The sequence below is a fragment of the Tubulanus polymorphus genome, chromosome 5 (assembly GCF_964204645.1).
Source record: "Tubulanus polymorphus chromosome 5, tnTubPoly1.2, whole genome shotgun sequence".
In the NCBI taxonomy this organism is placed as follows: domain Eukaryota; kingdom Metazoa; phylum Nemertea; class Palaeonemertea; order Tubulaniformes; family Tubulanidae; genus Tubulanus; species Tubulanus polymorphus.
Genome location: NC_134029.1, coordinates 20,313,713 through 20,338,478, shown reverse-complemented (window position 1 = coordinate 20,338,478; position 24,766 = coordinate 20,313,713). Strand labels below are relative to the sequence as shown.

At 38.4% G+C, this 24,766-nt stretch overlaps 1 protein-coding gene across 1 annotated transcript in view; it reads right to left on the bottom strand.

The window, feature by feature from the left end:
- Positions 1-7,433: 7,433 nt before the first annotated feature.
- LOC141906470 (HEAT repeat-containing protein 5B-like) overlaps positions 7,434-24,766 on the bottom strand; it is a 29,186-nt gene continuing 11,853 nt past the window's right edge. The window contains exons 16-36 of the mRNA XM_074795771.1: positions 24,250-24,333; positions 23,548-23,823; positions 22,980-23,101; positions 22,487-22,646; positions 22,123-22,312; positions 21,582-21,751; positions 20,891-21,224; positions 20,039-20,278; positions 19,402-19,502; positions 19,238-19,315; positions 19,065-19,133; positions 18,674-18,850; positions 17,894-18,098; positions 17,185-17,421; positions 16,940-17,102; positions 16,428-16,534; positions 15,708-15,989; positions 14,299-14,526; positions 13,962-14,119; positions 13,110-13,323; positions 7,434-12,613 (exon numbers count right to left, since the gene is read on the bottom strand). Coding sequence (XP_074651872.1) covers positions 12,285-12,613; positions 13,110-13,323; positions 13,962-14,119; positions 14,299-14,526; positions 15,708-15,989; positions 16,428-16,534; positions 16,940-17,102; positions 17,185-17,421; positions 17,894-18,098; positions 18,674-18,850; positions 19,065-19,133; positions 19,238-19,315; positions 19,402-19,502; positions 20,039-20,278; positions 20,891-21,224; positions 21,582-21,751; positions 22,123-22,312; positions 22,487-22,646; positions 22,980-23,101; positions 23,548-23,823; positions 24,250-24,333 — 3,924 coding nt within the window. The 3' untranslated portion in view covers positions 7,434-12,284. The remainder of the gene's footprint in view (positions 12,614-13,109; positions 13,324-13,961; positions 14,120-14,298; positions 14,527-15,707; positions 15,990-16,427; positions 16,535-16,939; positions 17,103-17,184; positions 17,422-17,893; positions 18,099-18,673; positions 18,851-19,064; positions 19,134-19,237; positions 19,316-19,401; positions 19,503-20,038; positions 20,279-20,890; positions 21,225-21,581; positions 21,752-22,122; positions 22,313-22,486; positions 22,647-22,979; positions 23,102-23,547; positions 23,824-24,249; positions 24,334-24,766) is intronic.

Here is a 24,766-nt window from a genome sequence, read left to right as displayed (position 1 = left end):
TACTTTTACTGGGAACTGCCCAGTTTTTACAAGGGTACGTTCGTCGCGGACAAGCCAAACGGGATTGGTAAAATCAATGTCCGCGAGGAGCGACTTGATGCCGAGGATTACGTCGGTTTGTACAGCAGACGTTACCGATCGAAACACAAAGGGGACAAAACTAAAAACCAATGGCCTAACATCGATGAATTGGCACTCGATAATTCTAGAAAGACTAGAAATCGTTGCGATAACTCTGTAAATGTTGTCAAAAAGCCGTCTCTAGTCCGCCACGATTCTGTATCGACGAAAAAACAAGAAAATCACCTGCTCAATAACCGTGCGAGCAACAGGCATCCGAGCAGCCGGTATGAAAAATTCAAAAACAAACGACACCACGCGGCCCTTACGACTGCTACAGTAAGCGGCAGTAGTCTTCTTAACAATTACAAGCCGAAAACGCTTACATTTTCCGAGGATGACGTCAATAACGGCCCAACGTCGGCGTCTTACTCATATTCAGGTCGGTTAAAACTGAGCAGTATTTATGGACCGAGGATTATATCGCAAGATTCAACAGTTACCGTCAACCCGGTTTACGATGGGGATTTATGCGGAAAAACTCATTACGCTAATTACGGCGATGTTTTCAAATACGTCCCGAAGGCAATAAAATACGCTCCGCACCCGCCACCGAAAACAGTTCGAAAAGAGCAGTCGACTGATGAAGATGACATAACCGAAATCCCGGAGCAGGTAAAATCAAATCCTCTCTTTAATACGTTGTTAACACGTGGAGTTATGACTATTGAACTATAGCAAAATGTTGTGAAGTGGGATTGTTACTAATAGTTCAATAGTCAAAACTCCACGTAATAACAGCGCCAAGTTGGACTGGCATCCGATTAACGCAGGTATCTTTTCTTGATACGTAGTTTGAATCATGAAACGTATTTGGAAATATTCTATGGGTGCTTTTTTAGTGCAGAGGTATCGAAAACGTTCCCTTAAGGAATTTACTGGGCATTGAATGTATTTTTTATGCATAGTGTTTTATTTGACACACCGAATTACGTTGAACACATAAGCGCGTACTTCTTTACCCGTTAGAAGATAAATGTAAAAGTTAACTACGTGGTTCATACTCTGAACGATGGTACACGAAGTTATCAACGCTGTAAGCTGGGCTCGCGGCATCGGTATTAACCAAATCAACACCGAGGGCAACATTAAACCCGCAAATACACTCGAAACAGTCAATAGCATTATCGTTGTACGTTTAGCATTGGTAGTTTTCGATTCTGTCCACCCGAAATTCTGTTTTCCATACACAGTGCCGATAATTGCTGAATTGCTAATGAATATGATCAGTAACGGTAATATGAAATGGTTGACGATCCCGACCTTTACTTGAATACGTTGGCTCGCCGGATTGCAGTAACACCGGTCGTTAGAATAGTGTACGGCGACTAAATTTCCGCTGGCGCTTGCAATGTTTGGTACGAACATAAAAGCGATAACAACGCGCGCAAATTTAGCCGTGCAAACAGCCCTGGCTGTGAAGGGTAAGGTAACTACAAGCAGACGTTCTAACGTAATCACCACCACTAATGTGATACTGAAAGCGACCGAAGTCTGAAAAAACATTTCGTAAACGATGCATTGAACGCGGTTTCTAAATACGATGGCGAGTCGTCTGAATAGTTTTTTACTCGTTACTTCCAACAGAGGCATACCCATCATATTGACGCAGACGATTAAATCGCTAACGGCAAGCGCGATGAGTTCGCGTACGACAGGTTGCGGAATCGTTGACTGGCCATTGTGAGGAAACTGGCCACGTTTCCGAATAGACCTAACGTCAAAAGAACTATATTAGCTACGATTAGAATCAGCCTGAAATGTCCCGATGCATCGATGATGGAAAAACGAACCATGACGGTACTGTAAGGCTTGCAAGGAGAGGCTTTCTCCGTTGAGTCGTTCATCATAAAGACTTAATCAAAATTACGAATTCGGTATATCTCTCAATAACGCGAGTCTGATAATCGAGTGCACCGTCTTCCTCCGTAGTACATGTATATCTTTATAGAAAATCGAAAAACAAAAACAAAAACTATTTTTACAAAAAAGGACTCGTAGTGGTTGCATTTTTTAAAAATACGTGTACGTATACAAATTGATTAATTTCAAGCGAATGTTGGTTTTGTCAATAAAATGATTTGCTGATATTAATCATTAACAAATTGATCAATTTCGAGTGAATGTTTGTTTCGTAAAAAAATTATTTGCTGATATTCCAAGATTTCTTTTTACATGATGGGACTTTTTTCAAACGATACAGCTTCGATAGGCATTTTATAGACTATACGGTTTACCTTGAACTATTGTTTTTTTTCAGGGTGATTCGACGGTACCTGCGTCACATCCTGATCTATCCGACGCGTTTGAGAATGTGGAAAGAGCGACTATGGCTAAAGCAAGACGTCGCCAATGTCTCAAATTCACACTAATAATCAGTATAGTGATGGCACTGTTTATCATGGCTATTGGGTTGATAATAGTTTATACAAATAGAGTCAAAGTATGAATTCAATAAAAGTTTTTTTTCGATATCATCAAAGTTTTCTTCGTTGTAGTAGTTTTTCGCATTTAGACCGGTAAGAGTGCTGCGTCAGTGACCGGAAGTCATTTCTACCCCCCCCCCCCCCCCAATCGTTATACATATAACAGAAGTTTTGGGACTATCCGGCTATACCACAATAAAAAGGTGGACAATATTTTGAAAATTATTTATTGATGGTTGTTGTTATACTGAGTAACAGCAAAAACACAAAGTTTCTCCGGGATTATCTGATGCTGGTGCTATAATGACTGTTGATGACCCAATATTAGGATTGTTCTAAAGCTGTGTTATGAAGTTAACTGAATAATCAAAGTTTTTTTTTCTGTCCAAACTGTATCGTGAAGGCTTTGTGAGCGGTGTTCAGTTCGATTTTAACTTGAAGTGTCATTGTATAAACACTTAATTCGTACTTCTATAAAAAAAATGACGTGCTGCACAGCATCATCTCCGGCGTTGCGTCAAAGCGACGCTAAAAGTAAACACGTTTCCAGAATTTGTCTGGTTTATACTTTTTCCTTAATTCTAATTGTTGTGGACATATTAATAAAGAATGAAATTCGTCACCTAGATCGCCTAAGTTACATTTTTTCACAAAATCTTTCATACCTTGCAAGATTAAAACGTTCCTTTTCTACAGGAAGCTTGTGGTTGTTGGTGCGGAATTTTGTTAGTAATACTCGTGATTTAATTGGCAATTTAGTGAGATAGTCTTCTAGTTCAAAGTTCTTTTTAATCAATCTATAGTTATAAAATTTTTCTTGTTCCCTTATTTCGCTACTCCAGGTTTGAATAAATTGGTCTTGGAGAGCTGCTTTAACAGACTGACTTATCCAGTCTGGTTTTCCTGGATTTTGGTTAAGCCAAATAACCTAAACCACATTCATTTAAAGTTATTTGTATGTTACTGATCCACTTGGAACTATACTGATTATTTGCATGGTAGTTGTACATTATATTGTATAAGATTTTGCTAAGTTTACATTGATTTTCACAGTTGACTAGCTTACTCCAATAATTTATCATTCTAATCTTAACAAAGATTTCAATCGGAAACCTGCCAGTCTCGCAATATACCACCATAGATGGTGTACGTGATTTGATTTTAAGAGCATATTTCAGAAATTTTAACTGCAAAGTCTCGAACAGTTTAAGATGTTCAAAGACCCACACTTCAGAGGCGTACCATAGCAATAGGTAAAACAGTGGAATCGAACATTTTCAGTTGGATGTCAAAAGGAAGATTTAAATCGCGGCATTTGTTCATCAGGCTGAACATTGCTCTCTGCGCTTTATGATATAATTCTTTTCTCGCCTTGGCGAAATTGCCGTTCTTTTGGAAAAATATTCCTAAGTACGGATACTCGTCTGTTATCTCAACAGTGTCTTTGTGCAATGTAAATTCATAGGCAGCGTGGCATTCTTATGCTTTTGTTGAATATCATGACTTTAGTTTTCGAAACATCCGATCTCCCATCTTAAAGCCGTGCGGAAAAAGTTTTAGGTCTTCAAATCCATTATCATTAAAGCTAGCTTGTATGTCGTCGATAAAAATGGAAATAAGAAACGGCGATAAATTTTCTCCCTGACGGACTCCGATTGAACAGTTGAATAAATTCGAGCATACATCATCCTTGAACACGGACGGCTGAATACATATTTTTAACAACAGTGAACACGTTACCGTGTATGTGTTATAGTTTAGCAATTTAGTCCACAGTTCATTGTGCGGGATGGTGTCGAAGGCCTTTCGGTCGTCGACGAAACAGCAGAATAGTGATTTTCTGTAGGCAGTTACGACGTCAATTAGACACTTCAGTGAAAAAATATGATCAGTAGTTGAATAACCACTTCTAAAACCGGCTTGATTTTCGTCAATTAATCTCACTTGTTCGGCATAATTTCCGAGGCGTTCATTCAGCACCGACGTAAAAAGTTTTCCAACACAGCTTAGCAAAGTGATACCAGGATAGTTGTCTGAATCTTGGGGATCTCCTTTGTTTTTAAAAAGTGGTTTGATTTTTCCTGTTACCCAAGACTCCGGAACGGTACATTTCCACTACGTAATACCAAGTTAAAAAGCTTAGTGTATAGTGGAATCAATAGTTCGTTGAAAATTTCAACGATGCCTGCGGCTTTATTTTTTTTCAAACGTCTGATCGCACGGGCAATTTCCGCTTCGCTTATATCCCGATTTGATTCTTCGTTTATTTCCAAAGGAATGTGTAGGGTATCAGAAAAAAGTTCGAAAACAAACGACACCACGCTGCCCTTACCACTACTACAATAAGCGGCGGTAGTCTTCTTAACAATTACAAGCCGAAAACGCTTTCATTTTCCGAGGATGACGTCAAGACCCATATTCAGGTCCGTTAAAGCTGAGCAGTATTTATGGATCAAGGAATATATCGCGAGATTCAACAGTTACCGTCAACCCGGTTTACAATGGAGATTTATGCGGAAAAACTCATTACGCTAATTACGGTGATATTTTCAAATACGTCCCGAGGGCAATAAAATACGCTCCGCACCCGCCATCGAAAACAGTTCGAAAAGAGCAGTCGACTGATGAAGATGATATAATCGAAATCCCGGAACAGGTAAATTCAAATCCTCTTTTTAATACGCTGTTATGAAGTGGGTTATGAATATTGAACTATAGAAAAAATGTGATGAAGTGGGATTGTTACTATAGTTCAATAGTCAAAACTCCACGTAATAACAGCGCCAACTTGGACTGGCATCCGTTTAACGCAGATATCTTTTCATGATACGTAGTTTGAATCATGAAACGTATTTGGAAATATTCTATGGGTGCTTTTTAGTGCACGTTCCCTTAAGGAACTTACTGGGCATTGAATGTATTTTTTATGCATAGTGTTTTATTTGACACATCGAATTACGTTGAACACATAAGCGCGTACTTCTTTACCCGTTAGAAGATAAATGTAAAAGTTAACTACGTGGTTCATACTCTGAACGATGGTACACGAAGTAATCATCGCTGTAAGCCGGGCTCCCGGCATCGGTATTAACCAAATCAACACCGAGGGCAACATTAAACCCGCAAATACACCCGAAACAGTCAATAGCATTATCGTTGTACGTTTAGCATTGGTAGTTTTCGATTCTGTCCACCCGAAATTCTGTTTACCATATACAGTGCATATAATTGTTGAATTGCTGATAATTATGATCACTAACGGTAACATGAAATGGTAGACGATCCCGACCTTTACTAGAATTAGTTGGCTGGCGTGATTGCAGTAACACTGTTCGTTAGAATAGTGTACGGCGACTAAATTTCCGCTGGCGCTTGCAATGTTTGGTACGAACATAAAAGCGATAACAACGCGCGCAAATTTAGCCGTGCAAACAGCCCTGGCTGTGAAGGGTAAGGTTACTACAAGCAGACGTTCTAACGTAATCACCACCACTAATGTGATACTGAAAGCGACCGAGGTCTGAAAAAACATTTCGTAAACGATGCATTGAACGCGGTTTCTAAATACGATGGCGAGTCTTCCGAATAGTTTTTTACTCGTTACTTCCAACAGAGGCATACCCAGCATATTGACGCAGACGATTAAATCGCTAACGGCAAGCGCGATGAGATAGTTCGCGTACGACAGGTTGCGGAATCGTTGACTGGCCATTGTGAGGACGCTGGCCATGTTTCCGAATAAACCGAACGTCAACAAAACTATATTAGCTACGATTAGAATCAGCCTGAAATGTCCCGATGCATCGATGATGGAAAAACGAACGACGACGGTACTGTAAGGCTTGCAAGGAGAGGCTTTCTCCGTTGAGTCGTTCATCATAAAGACTTAATGAGAACGACGAATTCGGTATCTCTCAATAACGCAAGTCTGATAATCGAGTGCACCGTCCTCATCCGTAGTAGATCTATATCTTTATAGAAAATCGAAAAACAAAAACAAAAACTATTTTCGAAAAAGAGGAAAAATATAATTTCTTAAAATGTAGATATAAATTGATTAGTTTCAAGCGAATGTTGGGTTTGTCAATATAATGATTTGCTGATATTAATCATTAACAAATTGATTAATTTCTAGTGAATGTTGGTTTCGTAAAAAATGATTTGCTGATATTCCAAGATTTCTTTTTACAAGATGGGACTATATTCAATTGATACAGTTTGACCTTGAACTATTGTTTTTTTTTCAGGGTGATTCGACGGTACCTGCGTCACATCATGATCTATCCGACGCGTTCGAGAATGTGGAAAGAGCGACTATGGCTAAAGCAAGGCGTCGCCAATGTCTCAAATTCACACTAATAATCAGTATAGTGATGGCACTGTTTATCATGGCTATTGGGTTGATGATAGTTTATACAAATAGAGTCAAAGTATGAATTCAATAAAAGTTTTTTTCGATATCAATGTTTCCTTCGTTATAGGCGTTTTTTTCCGCATTTAGACCGGTAAGATTGCTGCGTCAGTGACCGGAAATCATTTCAGAAGAACACCTGCTGTAATCACCTGTAGTTTTGGTGGGTTTGTAAGAACCAAATCGAATCTACCAGTTAAATAAATAACTGGGTAAATCCCTGCTTTAAGATAAAAATAAGGTGGTGAATATTTTCGACGTTTGATTTATTGGCTGACAATATTCATGGTTGTTTGATGTCCTCAACGTCATCAATATTGGAGAAGTATCAGAAATAACAATTACAAAGCAGCGATAGAAAATTGTAAAAAAATTGGCGCTTTTTGTAATTATGAGATTTCATGACTTATTTTCAATTTGAAAGAATTTTTATGCATTTTGACAATAAATTACAGTATTGCGTGAGTGGATGTGGACTACGTCCTCAAATTTGCGCTAGGCTGGTTGCCGGTCAATTCATATTAATTCAATTCAATTGTAGACTTATTTTGAGTTAAAATCAAACTTTATTGATCATTTGTATTACATTATTTATATCATAATGATATTCATTGTCGACAATATTATAAAGTAATACACTATTGAATTTATAGTTTTTCATGGGATCGATAAACTGTTCTTTGTTATCTGGAAACTAATGAAGTGCCCACTTTAAATGAATCTATTATCTCAGACAAGATTTACATATAACTGACTGAGAAACGACCAAACGACGTCATAATATGTATAAAAAATACACTGAAAATGTCATCGCTCGTTGTTTCCTTAACGACAACATCAACGTCAAAGTGGCAAATTGGTAACTGCATCTATATTACTGTTTGGAACAGGGGAAAATTTACGTTGTAGATTCTGGTGAATCAGTCAACTGCGTATGGTCCAACTTAGAGAGGAAATGACCGCATCAGCAGCTGTCAACGAAACTGCGCAAAGCTCATTTACATTGTCTCACACATTGATGGCAGTATACATACTTTTTGCAAGCGCTACTGGGATCGCCGGCAACATTATCATAAAACTAACAATCCTTTGCAGCGAGAAACTACGCAAGAAAAACAACATATTCGTCGTGAACATCTGCGCGGGGTGTATAGTTATTTGCGGGATCAGTATGCCGATTTGGATTTGCTCGATCGTAGGGTCAGGAAGCGAGACACTTTGCGAAGTTTTTCTCGCCGTAAACCAAGGTACGATGCTCGCCGTGCTGACGAGTTTTCAGATCGTTAACGTTGATCATTATGTGGCGATGTGCTTGCCGAATCATCGCTACAAGAAGATGTTTTCTAGATTTAGGATTACGTTTTTATTGTCATGTTCGTGGTCGTTGGTGGTAGTACATGTATTAATTGTGTTTGTGATAAAGCCCCAATGGATCTATATACGATATGATGGAAAGAATTGCTACGTGTCGTTTTCTGGTGGAACTCGTGCGCCTTACTTGGCTCTCGTATTACATGTGGCCATCCTATTGATTTCAGTGGTCTCAACCTGCTTTTGTTACGTCAATGTATGTACGACTATTCGCAAGGCTACAAATTGGCAAAATCGACTCAGTATCCGACGGCAGAAAAGAGTTATGAACGGTTTACTAGTGGCCACGATTTGGTTTTTGATAAGCTTCGGCTCAGCTCTTGTTATACGGCTATTCACTATGATGGATGAGACAAAAATGAACGATCATCACCTGAAGAACGTTCTCGAAATGTTAGCGTTTACGGGCGCAGCTGCATGGCCGATTACCCATATAGCTTTGCACGGTGAATTTCGGAGGGTGATATCATGCCCGTCACGTGACACGAATGATGAGTGCAACCAACGCTTTTAACACTAAATTTCATGAAATGTTTTGAAATTTAATGCATTTTCCTGGCACTTGAGATACAAGAAATGCCAACCAACTATGGAAACCGATCATATTGAATGAACATTTATATACTTGATTAACTTGTTTAATTATAAGATATTTCGCGAGGTCACTTGAAATGGCGACTATCGCACGTGCTGCATCATGCACGACAATCTAGGCCAAATTCGGTTTTAGTATCTAGTCGACCAGTCGATTGATCTTCGAACTATTTCCGGAATATAGTTCGACTAACGGACATTCGATTTCGTTTAGTTCGACTATAGTCGACTAACTCAGATAAGCGAAGGTGGCGTGCAGCTACGCAGAGTAGGCCTTTACCCATTATCGCTGCTTTCTTGAGTATTGTCCCGCTTATTTATTTGATTAACTAATGAATTAACTAATGTCCATTACAAACCCACCAGTCACTTCCACGGGAACGATTTTGAAACCGGAAATGTACGTACAGATGTAGTTGGATGATCGAAAACACCCCCATTTTTCTTACTAAATCGGGGAATTGTCACTGATTTCGAGCGCATTAAACGCCAACCAGAGAAACGCGAAACAATTCATTAAAAGCTCAAATACAATTATTACCTTTATTGTTAGCACTATCATAATAATGTTATGGGCATTTCGACGACGAATTCACTAATGTAGTTTACACTACTTTGAACGCGATTAACTAAATGCATTAAGAGCATTACAAGCATTTTCTGTACACAGAAAGTGACAAATGAGCCCACAATTGGTAATGTTTAATTACATCAGTCTACCAGTCACAGAATGCGCGACATCTAATAGTTACAATACATGTATCTATTACACCTTATATTATTCCAGTCCCATGTGTATAAATAATTCATACTCTAAAAATTATTGTTAGATGTTTGTGCTCTTTGTAAGATTCGTTAACACGATTAGATATTTACGGTAGCTCTATCGGGTAACAGGTAACTTGACATATTTTTCATATTGGGTACAACAGAAAATACCAGCTTTAGAGGAAGAATTTGTGAGTTCTTTCATTGAGAAAATCACTAGCTCTTCTTAAGGCTTTTTTTGTAAGTACTTGGAGTATGGATCTGCCCACAAAATTCTACAAATATCATTTTCATTTCACAATTTTTGAATTAAAAAAGAGAAGATTTTTGTTATGTCCATCATGATTTTCAATCTAGTAACTTGTAAAAGTTATGTTCATCTTGCTTTTCAACTTCGATATTTGCAAAAAATCTTTTTTTTTCATTTCCCTCATCATTTAAATCTAATGCATCCCCATTTTTACTAATTTTTTCTTTTTTTCTGCAGTCCTTGCGTGGAAAAAATACTCGCGTAATAGAAAAAATATCTGTTGTTATTTTTTTGTCCCTTCGCTCGCTCTCCCATATTTTTCTTTAAAAAATCCGTGCTCCAAGTAATCAGAAAGAGAAGCCCTTAAAACCAGACAGGAGATTACGCGGTCAGAGATGATAATTAATGTGCAGAAAATTTGTCAAGTTCACTGAATCCCATCATACAGCATTCGATTATGTTCTTCCGCTGTATTATTCATAAAATTGTGCTATGTTGAAATCCTCTTATCTGTATTTATCAATTGATTTTTTTGTTATCCACAACAAATTCTTTCATTCTATTTACAAACTACTATTTTACTACAAGTGAAAGACGCCACACACATAACATTTAAGCCAGAAATACTGTTGATACTGTCAATGAGGGTATAGTTATTGAAGTACACCCTGTTAAGTGTAATTGATTAGGGAATGAAATACATCCCCAATTCAACTTTATGCACTACATTTACTAACGAGAAATGAAATAAGATATTCAGATATTGCATTGTAGCCCAGTAATCCATGTACAAGGTTCAGCTGACTCCGGTTCAGCGGTCAGCTTGCATGGAACAGTATGCGCGAACGAAAATCACAGGGCTATATATCATCTTTTGAAATCATCAGCAAAAAGATTTTTACTTAGAAAATTCTACAGTGACTACGTGTTATTTCATTTCTACTAATTGTGTCAATTCTTTCCGGTTAAAATTGTTGTTTAAGAGCTTTGAGATTGTTTTGATGTTTCAATGTAAAACGCTTTTAAGAAATAAATCATGATCATAATTCTCACAGACTATATTCAAGTCGGTGAATTTGTTTAAAACCTATTTTTGAAAAATGTTGTAACTCATTGAAGCGCGGAGCAGAAAAATCATTAAATTTCAATTGCGTGTACAGTTTAAAATCAATATTTAAGAGGAAGCAGTCAGACAAGGCAAGTCTACAAGTTCTCACACACACACACACACACACACAGTGTAACGGTAAAAAGAGCAAGATGCGTTCTAAGTTTTCACATGACAATTCAATACGATGAACTCGTCCTATTATTACAACAGATATTACGGCAAAATTCCTGGGCCCGGTTTCATAGCCTGGGTATCAAAGTTACCCCCTTGGCGTAAAAATCCTTAGTCTGGGTGACAATAAGGAACTGTGTTTACAAAACTGACAAATTACCAGAAGATATTTCCAGGAATTAATTTGCCTACTTCTATGAAACTCGCCCCTGTGGAATATCATCATACCAAATATGGTAGCATTATCTTTAATAACATTTTTCTAGTCTTAACACTAGATATGAAACTCTGGGAGGAGGAGAATTTTTGTCAGGTCACGATTTTAACCAGTTGAAAGCCGAGTCTACTGCTATTTCACAGCCCAGAGCTCGACACTATCAAACGGCTGAGCACCTCTGTTCAGTGATAATGAATAAATAAAAGTCGATTATTTACAATATACTACGGTATTTACAATTAACAACCATTAAAACAACCCATACGAATCATAGTAAAACCTGCTTTACTCGAAAAAGACAGTTTCTGAAACGATGCTATTCTAGAAAAAGAAATCATTTCGAAACAACGCCGCGCTATGGTTATTTTGATCCTGTACAATCAATTAAGCGTTGAAGTTAGAGGCTTTTCTTTCGAGGCAGCCGAACGCGGTCTCCAAGTCAAAAATAACTGTTACGCGTAAATGACACGCCTAGATTCAGTAAACAGTAATAAACACTAGCAAATCAAGTTACTAGTCTGAGCTATTCTTATACATCTTCATAGCAGTTAAGCTATAAACGAAACAAAAGCATACGTAAATGTCAAAAGTGAAGCGGGTTTCACTGCGCACGTGTAGTAGTAATTGATATCATGACAACCGTCGTAAAGGCGAACGAAGAAGAAATCAAATCTTCATTTCCGAGTAAACTCGATTACGACCGGTTGCGTAACGAATACTATTTCCGACGACGAGGCTATACAAAATCTAGTAGGAACGTGGATGCTTTTCTTCATCCTAACACGAGTGTATCGTACGTAAACGTAACCTTTCAGAAACGGGGGCGTTCATCATCATCATCATCATCATCCGGTAAAATTGCTGAAATCCGTTTTCAGCGTGATCGTCGGTTTCGCCGGTACCGACGATTTGACGGCCTGCGTCGGTTTCTTCTCGATTTCGCGCGCTTGATCGGATTTTTTCGCGCGTATCGCCGCCTCGAGCCGCGTGCGCAGATCCGGTATCGACGACATGATCGTGCGGAAATTCTCCGGGTACATCGGGCCGAACGCCATCAGTCTTTGTAAGGCGTGATCGTGTAGTTGGCGCCGCAGCCGGGACGCCGTCGCCAGTTTGGTATCGTCGAGTAAGAATGAAATAAGAAGCGGAACGAACAACGACGCCATATTGATTCCTGGAAGATGAAGAAACAGTAACATAAAGAATCAAGAATATAAATTAAATAAAAAGTACAACTGATAAGACGTACCCATCCTATATATATATAACACAGTTTACCTCAACACCGCGGTTACTTAAATTTACCGGTACTGGTTCGTATTGGTTTACAAATTTTAAAGGGATTTGTCGGGTTAACCCTTTCAGTGCATCTACACCGCAGTGTGGTGTATAAATCAGTGATGGATTTTGCTAGTACACCGCGCTGCGGTGTATTGATGTAATTAGTTTTTATCACAATTGAAAAATGGCAGCACCTGTCAAACATAGTGAAATATTAGTAACTAACAATACACCATGCTACGGTGTAGACGCACTGTAGTGGTATTCCCGTTATTCAACACACTAGGGTAGATTTTTTCAAAATTTTCAAATTATCTCCAGCACTATAGGGTATCAATTAGTGAGCACTGAAAGGGTTGAATAGATATAATGCTATACAGAATACGTACTGGTGCCTTCATCAGTTATACCGACTAACGTTTCAGCTGCTCGTATACACTCTAGAGCTAGGTTTAAATCCTGTTCAGACGTTACGCCGTTCATACTAGTCGCGTACAATAATTCGATGAACCGCGGACTCAGCGAGTGTATATACGGAGTGGATACTGTACGGTCCGGATGTTGGAAAATCGACGCCACTGTTTGAACGCACTTCAAACGTTCCTGATATGTGCAAAAAGTGAATAAATAAGCATGATTAGAATATACGGTAATCATAATAATGATACGCATCAGGATTCTACAGATCATGTTTATGTATCAGGTAGGGATCCAGGTCAATATTTGCCATATTGCAAACCTGACTACCTTGGATGTCTTCCGATGTTGTATTTTTCAGAACAATTTCACATCGAAAATAATACTTTAATTGGAAATGAACTTTGAAATGATTTGAAAATTTGATATGATTTTCCAATACGGTCTAATATTTCACCATCTATTTGCCTCTAAAAGCCTCTAAATGCCATGAAATGTGATTGGATTGATCATGATACTTTTCAACCTGTGATAGTGCTATTTTCTAGCAGAGATGCCCCAGAACCCCGCATTGGCTTTACACCTGCAACGTTTGCATTTTCATTGACGGAGGAAGTGCCCTTATTTAACAAAAGTCCCCTAAATTGTCTTCCAATTCTACAATGTTAACCCTGGACCTGAAGATATCATACCCTGGCAAATAGATATGGATTACTTTTCGAACTACAGATGAATAGGAACTAAATTGTTTTAAGAACTGATTTTGAAAGTAAATCCTCAACGGAGATCTAGGACGGTTGAAAATGGAACAAACATTTATTTACCTGCGGATTAGTCGAGTCCCAAGCTTGAATATAAATCTCAGTGCACGGTACCCGTACGTTTGGCACACACACGACCTCTGGTGGACACGACAGAATGAACACCGTCAACGTTAACATCAACGTACATCGATCCATCGCAGCCATTTCGCGCTCTTCATCTGAGATGGAAGGGAGAAAATTTCGGTACAGATGAATTTCACAAAAACAAATCCGACCGAAAAAATTCTATTCAAATACTCAACTTCAACATGATGTAGAATATAATACTGATATTATTTTTGTCGTAAGGTCTTTGATTTACATAGCTATCTATAAATCAACGAAACAAAGAGAATACCTGGTTTTGCCATATCGAGTAAAGACACCATTGTACTCTGTAGTAGTTTCACCCAGTCGTCGATGCACAGCGGATCTCTCATGATTGGACAGACGACCAGCGATTTCAAACTCTGTAATACAGCAGTCGTACACGTCGGACAGTTCGTCTCGACGGCCGCGCTCGTAGACAACTCGCGTAATACGCTCGTCATTAAATACAATATAGACGGCAGTATCGATATACTTCCTGTATAGAAAACAATAGCAGATATACAATCAGATGAACAGTCAGATGATAGGGTTTATAATCAACACCCCAGTGAATGAGATATATAGAATCAAACAAATGATAATTATTTCAAATGTTCAAAACATCTCTAGATTTTTAAAAGTTAAAAACTTTTAAAGGAAAACCTTAGGACAACTCGATTACTAGCTGTATAATGTTGTGTGTGCTGTTCGAACTTTATAATAATAATAATAATTTATTTTCGTAAACCGGTTACGAGGTATCCAGTGCAAGCCAACAGGCTGTACATAAAATTAAGGCGCTGGAACCTCGTGCAGAGTGCAGGGGAATGTGCAGTGATACTTATAAATAATGCTATTAATAATCTTAATGCTAACAATAATAATTATGCTAATCAATAATAATAATAATAATAATAATAATAATAATAATAATAATGCTAACAATAATAATACATGTAATGCTAATCAATAATAATAATAATAATAATACTAATAATAATAATACAAATTCTAATAATAATGACAACAATAACTTATACAAATACAAATACAATGATAATCATAATTACGGCAATATACTATAACCATTAATATTTCAGTAATTTAGGTAAAGATACTCATAATGATAATAATAATAGTAATAATAATAATAATAATAATAATAATAGTAATAATAATAATATTAATGATTGATTAATAATAATAATAATAATAATAATAATAATAATAATAATAATGATTGATTACAAATGTACAAATATTATATAGACATGTCAATATGCATGTTATTTGTTCAAAAGTCTATTAACTGACAATTAAGTTTAAGTAATATGATATTATTACGAACACATTTTACAAAATTTTTCTTCATTATGGAAATATTACTTTGGGGGTATGTGAAAAAATTACGAGAGCTTAAAAGAGCAGGACACAAGTGAACTATGGCTTAAGTAGAGGTGCTATATGTTTAAGGGAATGCCAAACTAACTCATTGATTTTAAGAAAACCTACACTGACAATGGTCTCTAGCGAGAGTCCGAAACAAGTTTTGCTTGTAACCTTATAAATTTGTTAATCTTATTTTCACGTCTGAGTGTAGGGCCAACTCTACTATTAAGTTATTGATTTGCTAAACAACTGACAACACAAAATAAAGCAAGTGAAAGTTGTAATTACCTGCAGGGGAACATAAAGTTGGCAACTCGGCCATTATTTGCACGGCGCTGCAGATCAGGAGTATCGACTCTTCTGACAGTTTTCCGAGTCGACTGGGAACTTGAAATCCTGTGCTCGGATTGGCCGGATTGATCGCTGGCAGTTGATGAATCAAAATACACAAACACACTTCCATAACGGCGAACGAGACCGACTGGCCGGGTACAATATCGCCGCTTTCTCCGCCCTCGCCAATCAACGCTACGGTCTGATCATCAGCGTCGACCGGTTCAGCTCGAGGATCTACAGCAGACGTACATGATCAATAAACATTGAAATATCGAAAATCAAAACACAAGCTCAAATCAGAAGAGGCTAGTTGCATTAAGTTATCTGGTACTTTATCTCTCATTCAGGGAGACTTTATTTTTCTATTTTCTTGCTTTTTCCCTGGTTTCTCCTAGACTGATCCCTGATATGTAAGTTGTTTTCCCTGAGTTTATGTGCTAAGTATTGTATCTAACTTTAACTATTGTAACCAATCAATTAACAGTCATATACACAAAATATGGATGGAAACTGTTAGATTATATGCGGAATTTAACTATCTCAACAAATTTCCCTGACTTTTCCATGATTTTTAGCTTTTTAAAAAGAAAATTCCCCGACTATTTGCTGATTTCGATGTATGGCAATTCATACAATTAGCCAGTAATGAATGCGTAGTTGTGGTGTACGCACCTCGCTGTTTAGCTTTTTCCAGATCTTCATGCGCTGCTTTGACGACTTGCTTCACGACGTTCACAACCAGCGGATGAGTACTCGATAACTCTCTCGTTAGCAATAATCTACAATTAGACACAACATTCAGTTCGTTCAAGTTCAGAAATATGTGAGAAAAGCAACATATCATTCTAAAAAGACTCGGACAGTGTGGCCACTTTTATTTGACTTGCTTTTCCCCTGATTATTCCCTGACATGCGCATTCTTCTCCCTGACTAGTCAAGAATCCAATCAATTAACACAGTCAAATATGTAAAACATTTCAAACTGTTTGATTTTGATTTTACGTGCGATCTAGCAATCTAACCAGTAGTTGCTCTGATGCTATTTCTCTCAAGGGAGAGACGACTGATACATGCTTAGTTGTAGGCTGGGGTAAAACCTTGTAATGCCAATTGAAGGGAAAGCGCCGTTGAACATTGCACCACAGTGAAAAGGGCGCTATAGAAATTACTATAAACGAACGAACCTGTGCATGACGTTCAGTAGTTCAATAGCTAATGAATTATCCATCATGAGTTTAGCTCTCGGCCATGTTGTGCTCAATAGACTATACAAAGCGTGTAAACACATCGATACAGTTTCAACCGGCTGCGTCGACGTCGGGTTGCACAAAGCTTCCACGCAAATTCCTAGATTCAAACAGAAAATATCGCAGTCGTAAGAAATGGCTACGTTCTCGAAAATGTCGTTTGAAATTCGCGAATGATTTACCGAGTATCAGATGAAATCTATCCGAATTGACATCGTCGGGATTCATATTGGCGGGCACGCTGGTCGAACTGCAGCCCTCGGAGCTCGGATGGTTCGTAGTGAACCCTGTTACGCTCAGCCACAGCGTGCAGGCGTGTAATACGGCCGGCCACGTACGTTTGTAGTGAGGTCGCGCCGTATCGCGCGTTTCTGAGTTGTAAAACGCACCTCCTTCCGGTGGTAACTGACTGTGCAATTCTACAATGAGAATATTGAAAATACATTGAGAATGTGCCAATTAAAAGCCTGGGTCCTGTTTCACATAGCTATAGTGTCGATTGATTCTAATTTTCAATGTCATTGAAAAAGTTGGCATCATCCACACTTATTGTTTGAAACCAGGGTAATCAATTCAAACATCATAACAATTTATCGATCCACACAAGATCCACACAGGACCCAGTTTCACAGTCGTGAGTAAGAGTTAACTCTGAGTTTAAGTTAGTTCGTTTACAATGAGTTAACTCTTAAGTCAAATCTCAACTCGGAACTGTGGAACTGGGTCCAGTTCCACAGCTGTGAGTAAACTCTTCATCAAAATTTAGTTGCTTAGTTGTCAACTTTTAGACACGGGGTGATTCAAATCTTAACTCATAACAGTGAAACTGGATCCAGTAGCTGATTTAAATTTTGACTAGCGAAATGAAAATTCGCTGATTTTACGCGGTACCTGGTGGGAGGGAAAGTAGAGCATAATCTTTGAGTAAATCGAGCCAGTGTTTGCTGAGCGACACCAGTTCCGGTTGCACGAGACTCAACAAACTTTCGCCGCTGCAATAATCGTTCTGGGGTAGATCGTCGCCGTCGGAGGGCGCCGCACACGCCATCAGTTGATTTTTTCTCTCATCTTCGCGTTGCATCGCTACGATATACACCTACAATATACATATAGAAGCATTTACAGTTCATAGTGTCATTTATCAACATTTCATTCCAGTTCCTTTAGACAGGGCTAATTTTCACAGTTTCACAAAGCTAATCTTCATCCAAAAGAATATTTGACGAAAAGTTAATTCTTTCTCACTTAGCATAATTCTGCTACATGAAAGCAGAAACTCTTTTTTTTCTACTAACATATCCAAATTGGACCAATCCTAGATTCATCAATAAGGTTAACTTCAATTTGGCAACTAACGTCCAAAAATGGTCTTAAATCTTAAGACTGGTCTTAAGCTGTTAGTTAGGCTATAGAACTAAGATGGTCTTAGACTGGTCTAAGCCATGACTATGCAACCGGCCCCAGCAGACTTTTAACAAGAATTAATTTCACGAAAATCTTAAGACCTTAGCGCCCAGTTTAATGGATTAGTCACTAACTTTTTCAAATTTTACCATCGAATGTGTTGTGGCCCATATTGTAAATTCAATCCTATGCGTAGCTATAATTATTCATTAGACCAGTATAGTCCTTGAGGACAGGATAGAAAATCCTAATCCATTATCAACTCACCTCTGCCCAGGCTCTGAGTACGGCTAATTTCTCCATCGTAGAAGCGCTTTCGCTGTACAGCTGAGATTGACCTTTGTTGTTTTTGAGTTTGGCGAGCGACGATACGAGAAGTTGATGAACTCGGCGTAGATCGTTCAGATCGCGAGCGACTCCACTTCCGATCCATGAGCTACACACCTGGAATAATGGCAACAACAAAAATTCTATTACATATAGAATATGCCAATAACTGATATGTGCTGGAGTTCAACGAAGTTCAACGAAAGAAGTAGCAATTACTGAGATACTGAATCTCTAATCAAAAGATTTTTGGTCCAGTGATTATCTGTAAGCTCCATTTTTTACTGAATTTTTCAAGAATTTGAGTCAAGTATACCGGTATGTACAATACCTCACATGCCGCAGCAGTGACATCAGATGACGTTTCAGGAGCAAATGCTGGCCGAAGAGCTGCACCAACCTGTCAAATCAAATGAATATTTTCAGACTCAAGAAGTAGACAGGTCATTACATAATCGAATCCTATAAATTTTGAAGCTGAATTCTTTCCGGAATTCTATTTACCTGAGCTTGGTACTGTTCTAATATAACGTGACCGGGGAATTCCGGTTCAGGAACGGTAGCGAATCGACTGACGATATCCTACGAGATAAAATCAAAATATTACGAGATACTGAAAGGTTCGGGAAATTATTCACCGAATGCGATGAGTTTACGATGCATTGTACCTGTAAAGTGGCTAATCCAGCGAGTCGCAACTTATCACTGTCTGATGTGGCCGCAATAAATGCCATTCGAATAAGTTCAGATAAATGCAACACCAAATAATCTACAACGACAAAATGTTTACGTTCGTTCATTGACAAGCAATTATTGAGACTGTAGTAGCACTGCTTCGGTCTGAAACTAAATATCCCTTGATGCGCAGTCAGACAAAACTGTCGAATATTTCTCAGATGAAACGCATGAACCTGAAAAAGAACTGAGATCAACTTAAATGCGTGAATTGATCATTTCTGGATGTGGAAAGCCAAGAATACAGTAACTCTGAATATTTCAAATAGCAGCCTGATCTACTCTCAGGATGGTACGCCATTTCATTGGTATGCCATTTGCATTACGATAAAGATCAGATAAAGATCGATAAGTTTTACGGTATATAAACCTTGATTGGTTGGTTTTCATAGACAAATAACTGTCTAATTCAATCGAAGAATAAGAAAGATCAAGAACTACGAAATGATTTTGAGGTTTAAACTCAAGCGCTACGAGCCATTTTCATTGGCTCATTGAAACATCAAAATCCTCTTATAGTTTTTCTTTGAATTGTTAGTCCTGGTTGTTTCACGTTAAAAGACCACATACCTTTAGAAGTGGCATCTTTTGATTCTTTGGCTTTGATCAGATCGTAGTTAGTTTCATCACCCTCGCAAGCCTGATTAATCCTACGCAGGCACTCGATCGCGAATACCCTCGTCGGCCATCGTGGCGCCACCGTCGGGTGAGTCATCTCTGCCTCGGCCGCCTTGAATTTACTGTCCTCTACTTCGTCATCTTTTTCGTCGACATCGCCTTCTGTTACCTCTTCGTCGAGGCTCGACGATTCTGAATAAATCATAATACTAACTATGTAAGTCATGAAGGGTTTTTTAAGGGATCACTAAAACTTTTCATCCAGAATAAATGAATATACCAAGCCGCAAAGCAATAAAACAATCTTTCAACAGTCACCAGGCACAATAATGATATTTTCTAAGGCCTAGTCTCAGTAACTTAATATGAACAGCATAGTATATGGTATATGAATAGATGGCCACTTTTATTTGATTAAGGCTTTTCCCTGGCTATTCCCTGACATATAAGTTGTTTCCCCAGCTTAACATGCTAAATCGATTAACATAGTCAAAAACATGTACATAAAACGTAGACAGAAACTATTTCATTATATGTGCAATCTAACTATCTCAACTTATTTCCCTGAATTTTCCCAGCTATTTAGCCTCTTAAAAAATTCCCTGATTTTTTCAAAGAAAAGAACATTCCCTGACTTTTCCCTGATTTCAAGGTAAGTGGCAGCAATAATAATACCTATTTTAAACATAAACTTCTTCATCAAACCACAATCTGGAGCTTTCTAGGTGGGCGGTTACTAAGAATTTATCGAGAGATATTTTTCATTTTTAGATCATGTACATAATATAATTGAAGACTATTTACCGCTGGAGGCAGAGAGCACTTCTCGAAGTAAACAAAGCCATCGTTTAAGATTAGTCGTAGCCATCGACTGCAACATACTGATCAGCGTATCGCGCACGTTCGAGCACAGTTGATTATCGGTCTCCAGATCGAGCAGTTGAAATAGAGCGCCCTCTAGGCCGAGTTCCGTTATTACGATTCGTCCGAGCGAAGCTTGGTCTTTCGGAGCGTCTTTCGGATCGGTGGCGAGCATCAACGCGTGTTCGCTGACCTCTTTCGCTTCGCGTTGAGAAAGCTGTCGTAAACATGCGACGGCGGCTCTTCTCAGCAGCAAATGAGAACTGTTCAACGTTTCCTAAAAACGAACATAACCAGAAAATGTATTGAAAATCGTTTACTTAGGCCTTCTTTATAAAAACTTAGGGGTGAAATCGCTCCCAGATTCGACAAAATCAAAATGTATATGATTTTTTTTCCTCCTTCATTTTTTCAATCACTATTTTCCACAAAAAATTTGCTTTCCATATCGCCCGTCTTAATGTTCAATCTAGTGATATGCAAAAAGTTTTCTTCATTTCTCCCATTATTTGAATTCAATTAATCACAATTTTCAATCCTTTTTTATTCTACTTGAAAATACTTGAATAGTGAAAAAAGTTGTCATCTTTATAAGATATACTGGCAGTTTGGCTCCGTAGGAAAAGTAACTTACGCATAGATGTGGAACGAGACTTGACAAATTGACGTGTCTCGGCGCAAACATATGTAACTGTTGCAGACAAGAAATGGCTTCGGCTTGTACAAGCGAATCGGAGTGATCCTGCATTATAGCACAGCATACTAAACATGACAGACGCGCAGTCGCAACCGCACTAGTGTTTCCTACATGAAAAAAAAAACAAAACTATATTCAGATGAGTTAAAACTGATTCCCAGTTGATAATGACGAATTGATTTGAAGTTCTTGAGTATGAGTATAAATGTGAGCAACATTTCCACTAAAGACCACAGCCATCATCTGGCGTACTGATACAGAATGAATAACAATCTTTCTATTCTAGTAGTAGCAATAGTTCTAATATTCTTTAGCCGAAACAGTGCTCAAGAACTTTACATCTTTGGTTGAATAATCATTCTCGGATATTCATCTTACATGGATGTTAAGTATCTTATCGACTTAATTTGAAGACGAATTGTAATGAAGATTTCATGAATCAATTAGTCGGAATTGTACATTTGTTTTCCAAGCTTACCCTGCATTTCTGGTCCTATAGTCGTAATCAGCGCTCCCAAACACTTGCCCAGACATTGATGTACATCGACGTTTGACGGAGGTACTGTCAACAGCAGGGTGAGGACTAAAGATAGCGTCGGCTCCACATAACCTCGGAACATCGGTCCACCAGAATCGGCAATTAAACCAAGGGCGTGCAATGCCCAAACCTATCACAGAAAGATAAATCTAAATATTTCAACAGTCACGGCAAAATTTGAGAAAATTTCATCGCAAGAAAAGAAGCCATTTCACCCAGGTATCTCTATAATCAATAGTTATGGAATGACCCAGAATTTTGTCGATTTTCAATTTCCACGGGGCATCGTAGTGGATTTATTTACCTGAACGACTGGCGATGTTGAATCTTGCGCAAGAGCTAACAGAATACTGACGCTGGTGTTTAGATGCTGTCCAGCTCCCATACCACCGACGTAACGATGCAGGCAGCCGAGAGCGAATGAATGACCAGTTCTCGTTACGACATCACGTGCCGCCTTCAACCTACGGAGAACATAATACATTGTAGGAATCAATTGCATCTTATAGAAAATGAAATCTATTACTCAAGAATTAAATATAAGAAATATAATGTTTCCAACTCTCTCTCTAAAGATCATCGCCAGGTTTGATAATAAATTTCATTTTAAATATTTTGAATTTGTACGAAGTGGGTCTTAAACTTTTATTCTATTCCCCACATTAGGTGTGGCTATTCTACTACTTGGGACATTCCAAGGCTTCCATGGCTTGCGACATAGATTAATTTCTCTCTTTATGGTATCTTGTGATCAATTACATCATCCTTTAGTTTATCGAATTTTTTTTCAAACTCACTTGTCGAAACTATATTGCGCCATTTCGGCGATGAACTTGTTTTCGCCGATAACTTGAGACATTCTGCCTAAGGCTTCTCCTGCCGTGCATCGTAAAATAGGGTTCGAACTGCTTAAAGCACCCTGCAAGCGGAAAACGATGAAAGTGAACAAACCATTGATTATATTCGAGAAGGCTTCGGCTCTATTTAAAGCAACCAAAAAGTTTCCAAAATTAACATTTGAACCCTGTCAGAGCGCTTACTCTGCAGTACAGTGAATAAATCCGGGATGACTGCTAATACACTGCACTGCGGTGTATTGATTCAATTATTCAGCAGTTGTTATCTCTAGCGAAAGATGGCAGCACAATTCAGACATAGTGAAATATAAGTAACTAACGACTGAACCGCACTGCATTGTAGACGCACTAAGACAGTATGCCCGTTATTCAACACACCGGGGTGGAATTTACGAAAATTTTCAAATGATCTCAAGCACTTTGAGTATGAATTAGTCAGCACTGAAAGGGTTATAACATCTTAAATCTAAACTCGGAATATTGGATACCGATTGAATTGATGTCTTACCAGGACTAGTTGTATGGCAGCTTTTCGAACGTCGTTTTGCCCGAAGATACCCTTCGATTCGGCGAGATTTTTCAACGCGCACAAAACGGCGGTGAAAATATTGATCTGAACGGCTTGTTGACGCGCGGATTTCGCTTGTTTGATGCATTCGCCGAAATGTTCCAACATCTGTAGACGATGCTTGTGCGCGACGCGAGGAAACACGGCCCCGTACAGACGAACGCTGCGGTCTATTACGGCCACGCCGAGGGGTAACGGCCCCGGGATCGATTCATCCTACAAATACAATAACAACCATCGATTCGAATAAAGAAATGAAGGATCAGATTCTAGATTGAGCGTGAGATCGAATTATATCGCAAAGTTTAGATTTGAATGATAACAATCCATGTAAATTTTACAGTTACAATTTTACAGTTTACAGTAAGAAAAGACCGGTTTCATGTAGAAACTGAAATTGAAATCAATTTCACTAAAGCCCAATTCATATGATGAAGGGAAACACCGAATCAAACATGCTGGATCTTGGAAAAACTATTGTTCATGAACCATGTTTCTCATTTCTCATAAACACACACAAAATAGGAAACGCTCAGAAACATGTCTCTCTCTCCTGTTTCCTGTTTCTGTGTTTCGCCGCATCGTGGGCTATATTAAGATTGCATAAATGAATTGAGACCGAATACCTGGTAAGTTACGTACCCTATGATTTTTAACATTCTTGATGAATAGGTATGCGGCGTCATGTTCTAACGCTCCGGATCCGGAGGCGCTGTTCGGTTGTAACTGTAAACAGAAACGATAAAATAAATACCGGTATTCATGATTCGAATCCTAGAACGGCGAGCAAAAACATCCCCGTTAATAGTAACGTAAGACATCTATATGAACCGATGAAACTGAAATATTTAAATAACATTGATCTGCAGCGGTGACCAACTTCCTCCTCCTTAGGCATTGGCAAAAATTTCTGCATTCTTCCATTTTATGATCATGTGGACATCAAATGATGAGGACTTCACCAGAAATTTTTAGTCGAAAATAAATCAACGAATGGACCTTATGTATTTGCATTTGATCATAGACTTTCAACGAAAGATTGCACACAACAAATGGTGAGAATGTCTGAGGTAGTGGGTTACAGGCAGAACCGCCGCAAAATCTCCGGACAAATACATCCGAGATATATAACGATGGAATATCATCAGGAAAACTGAAA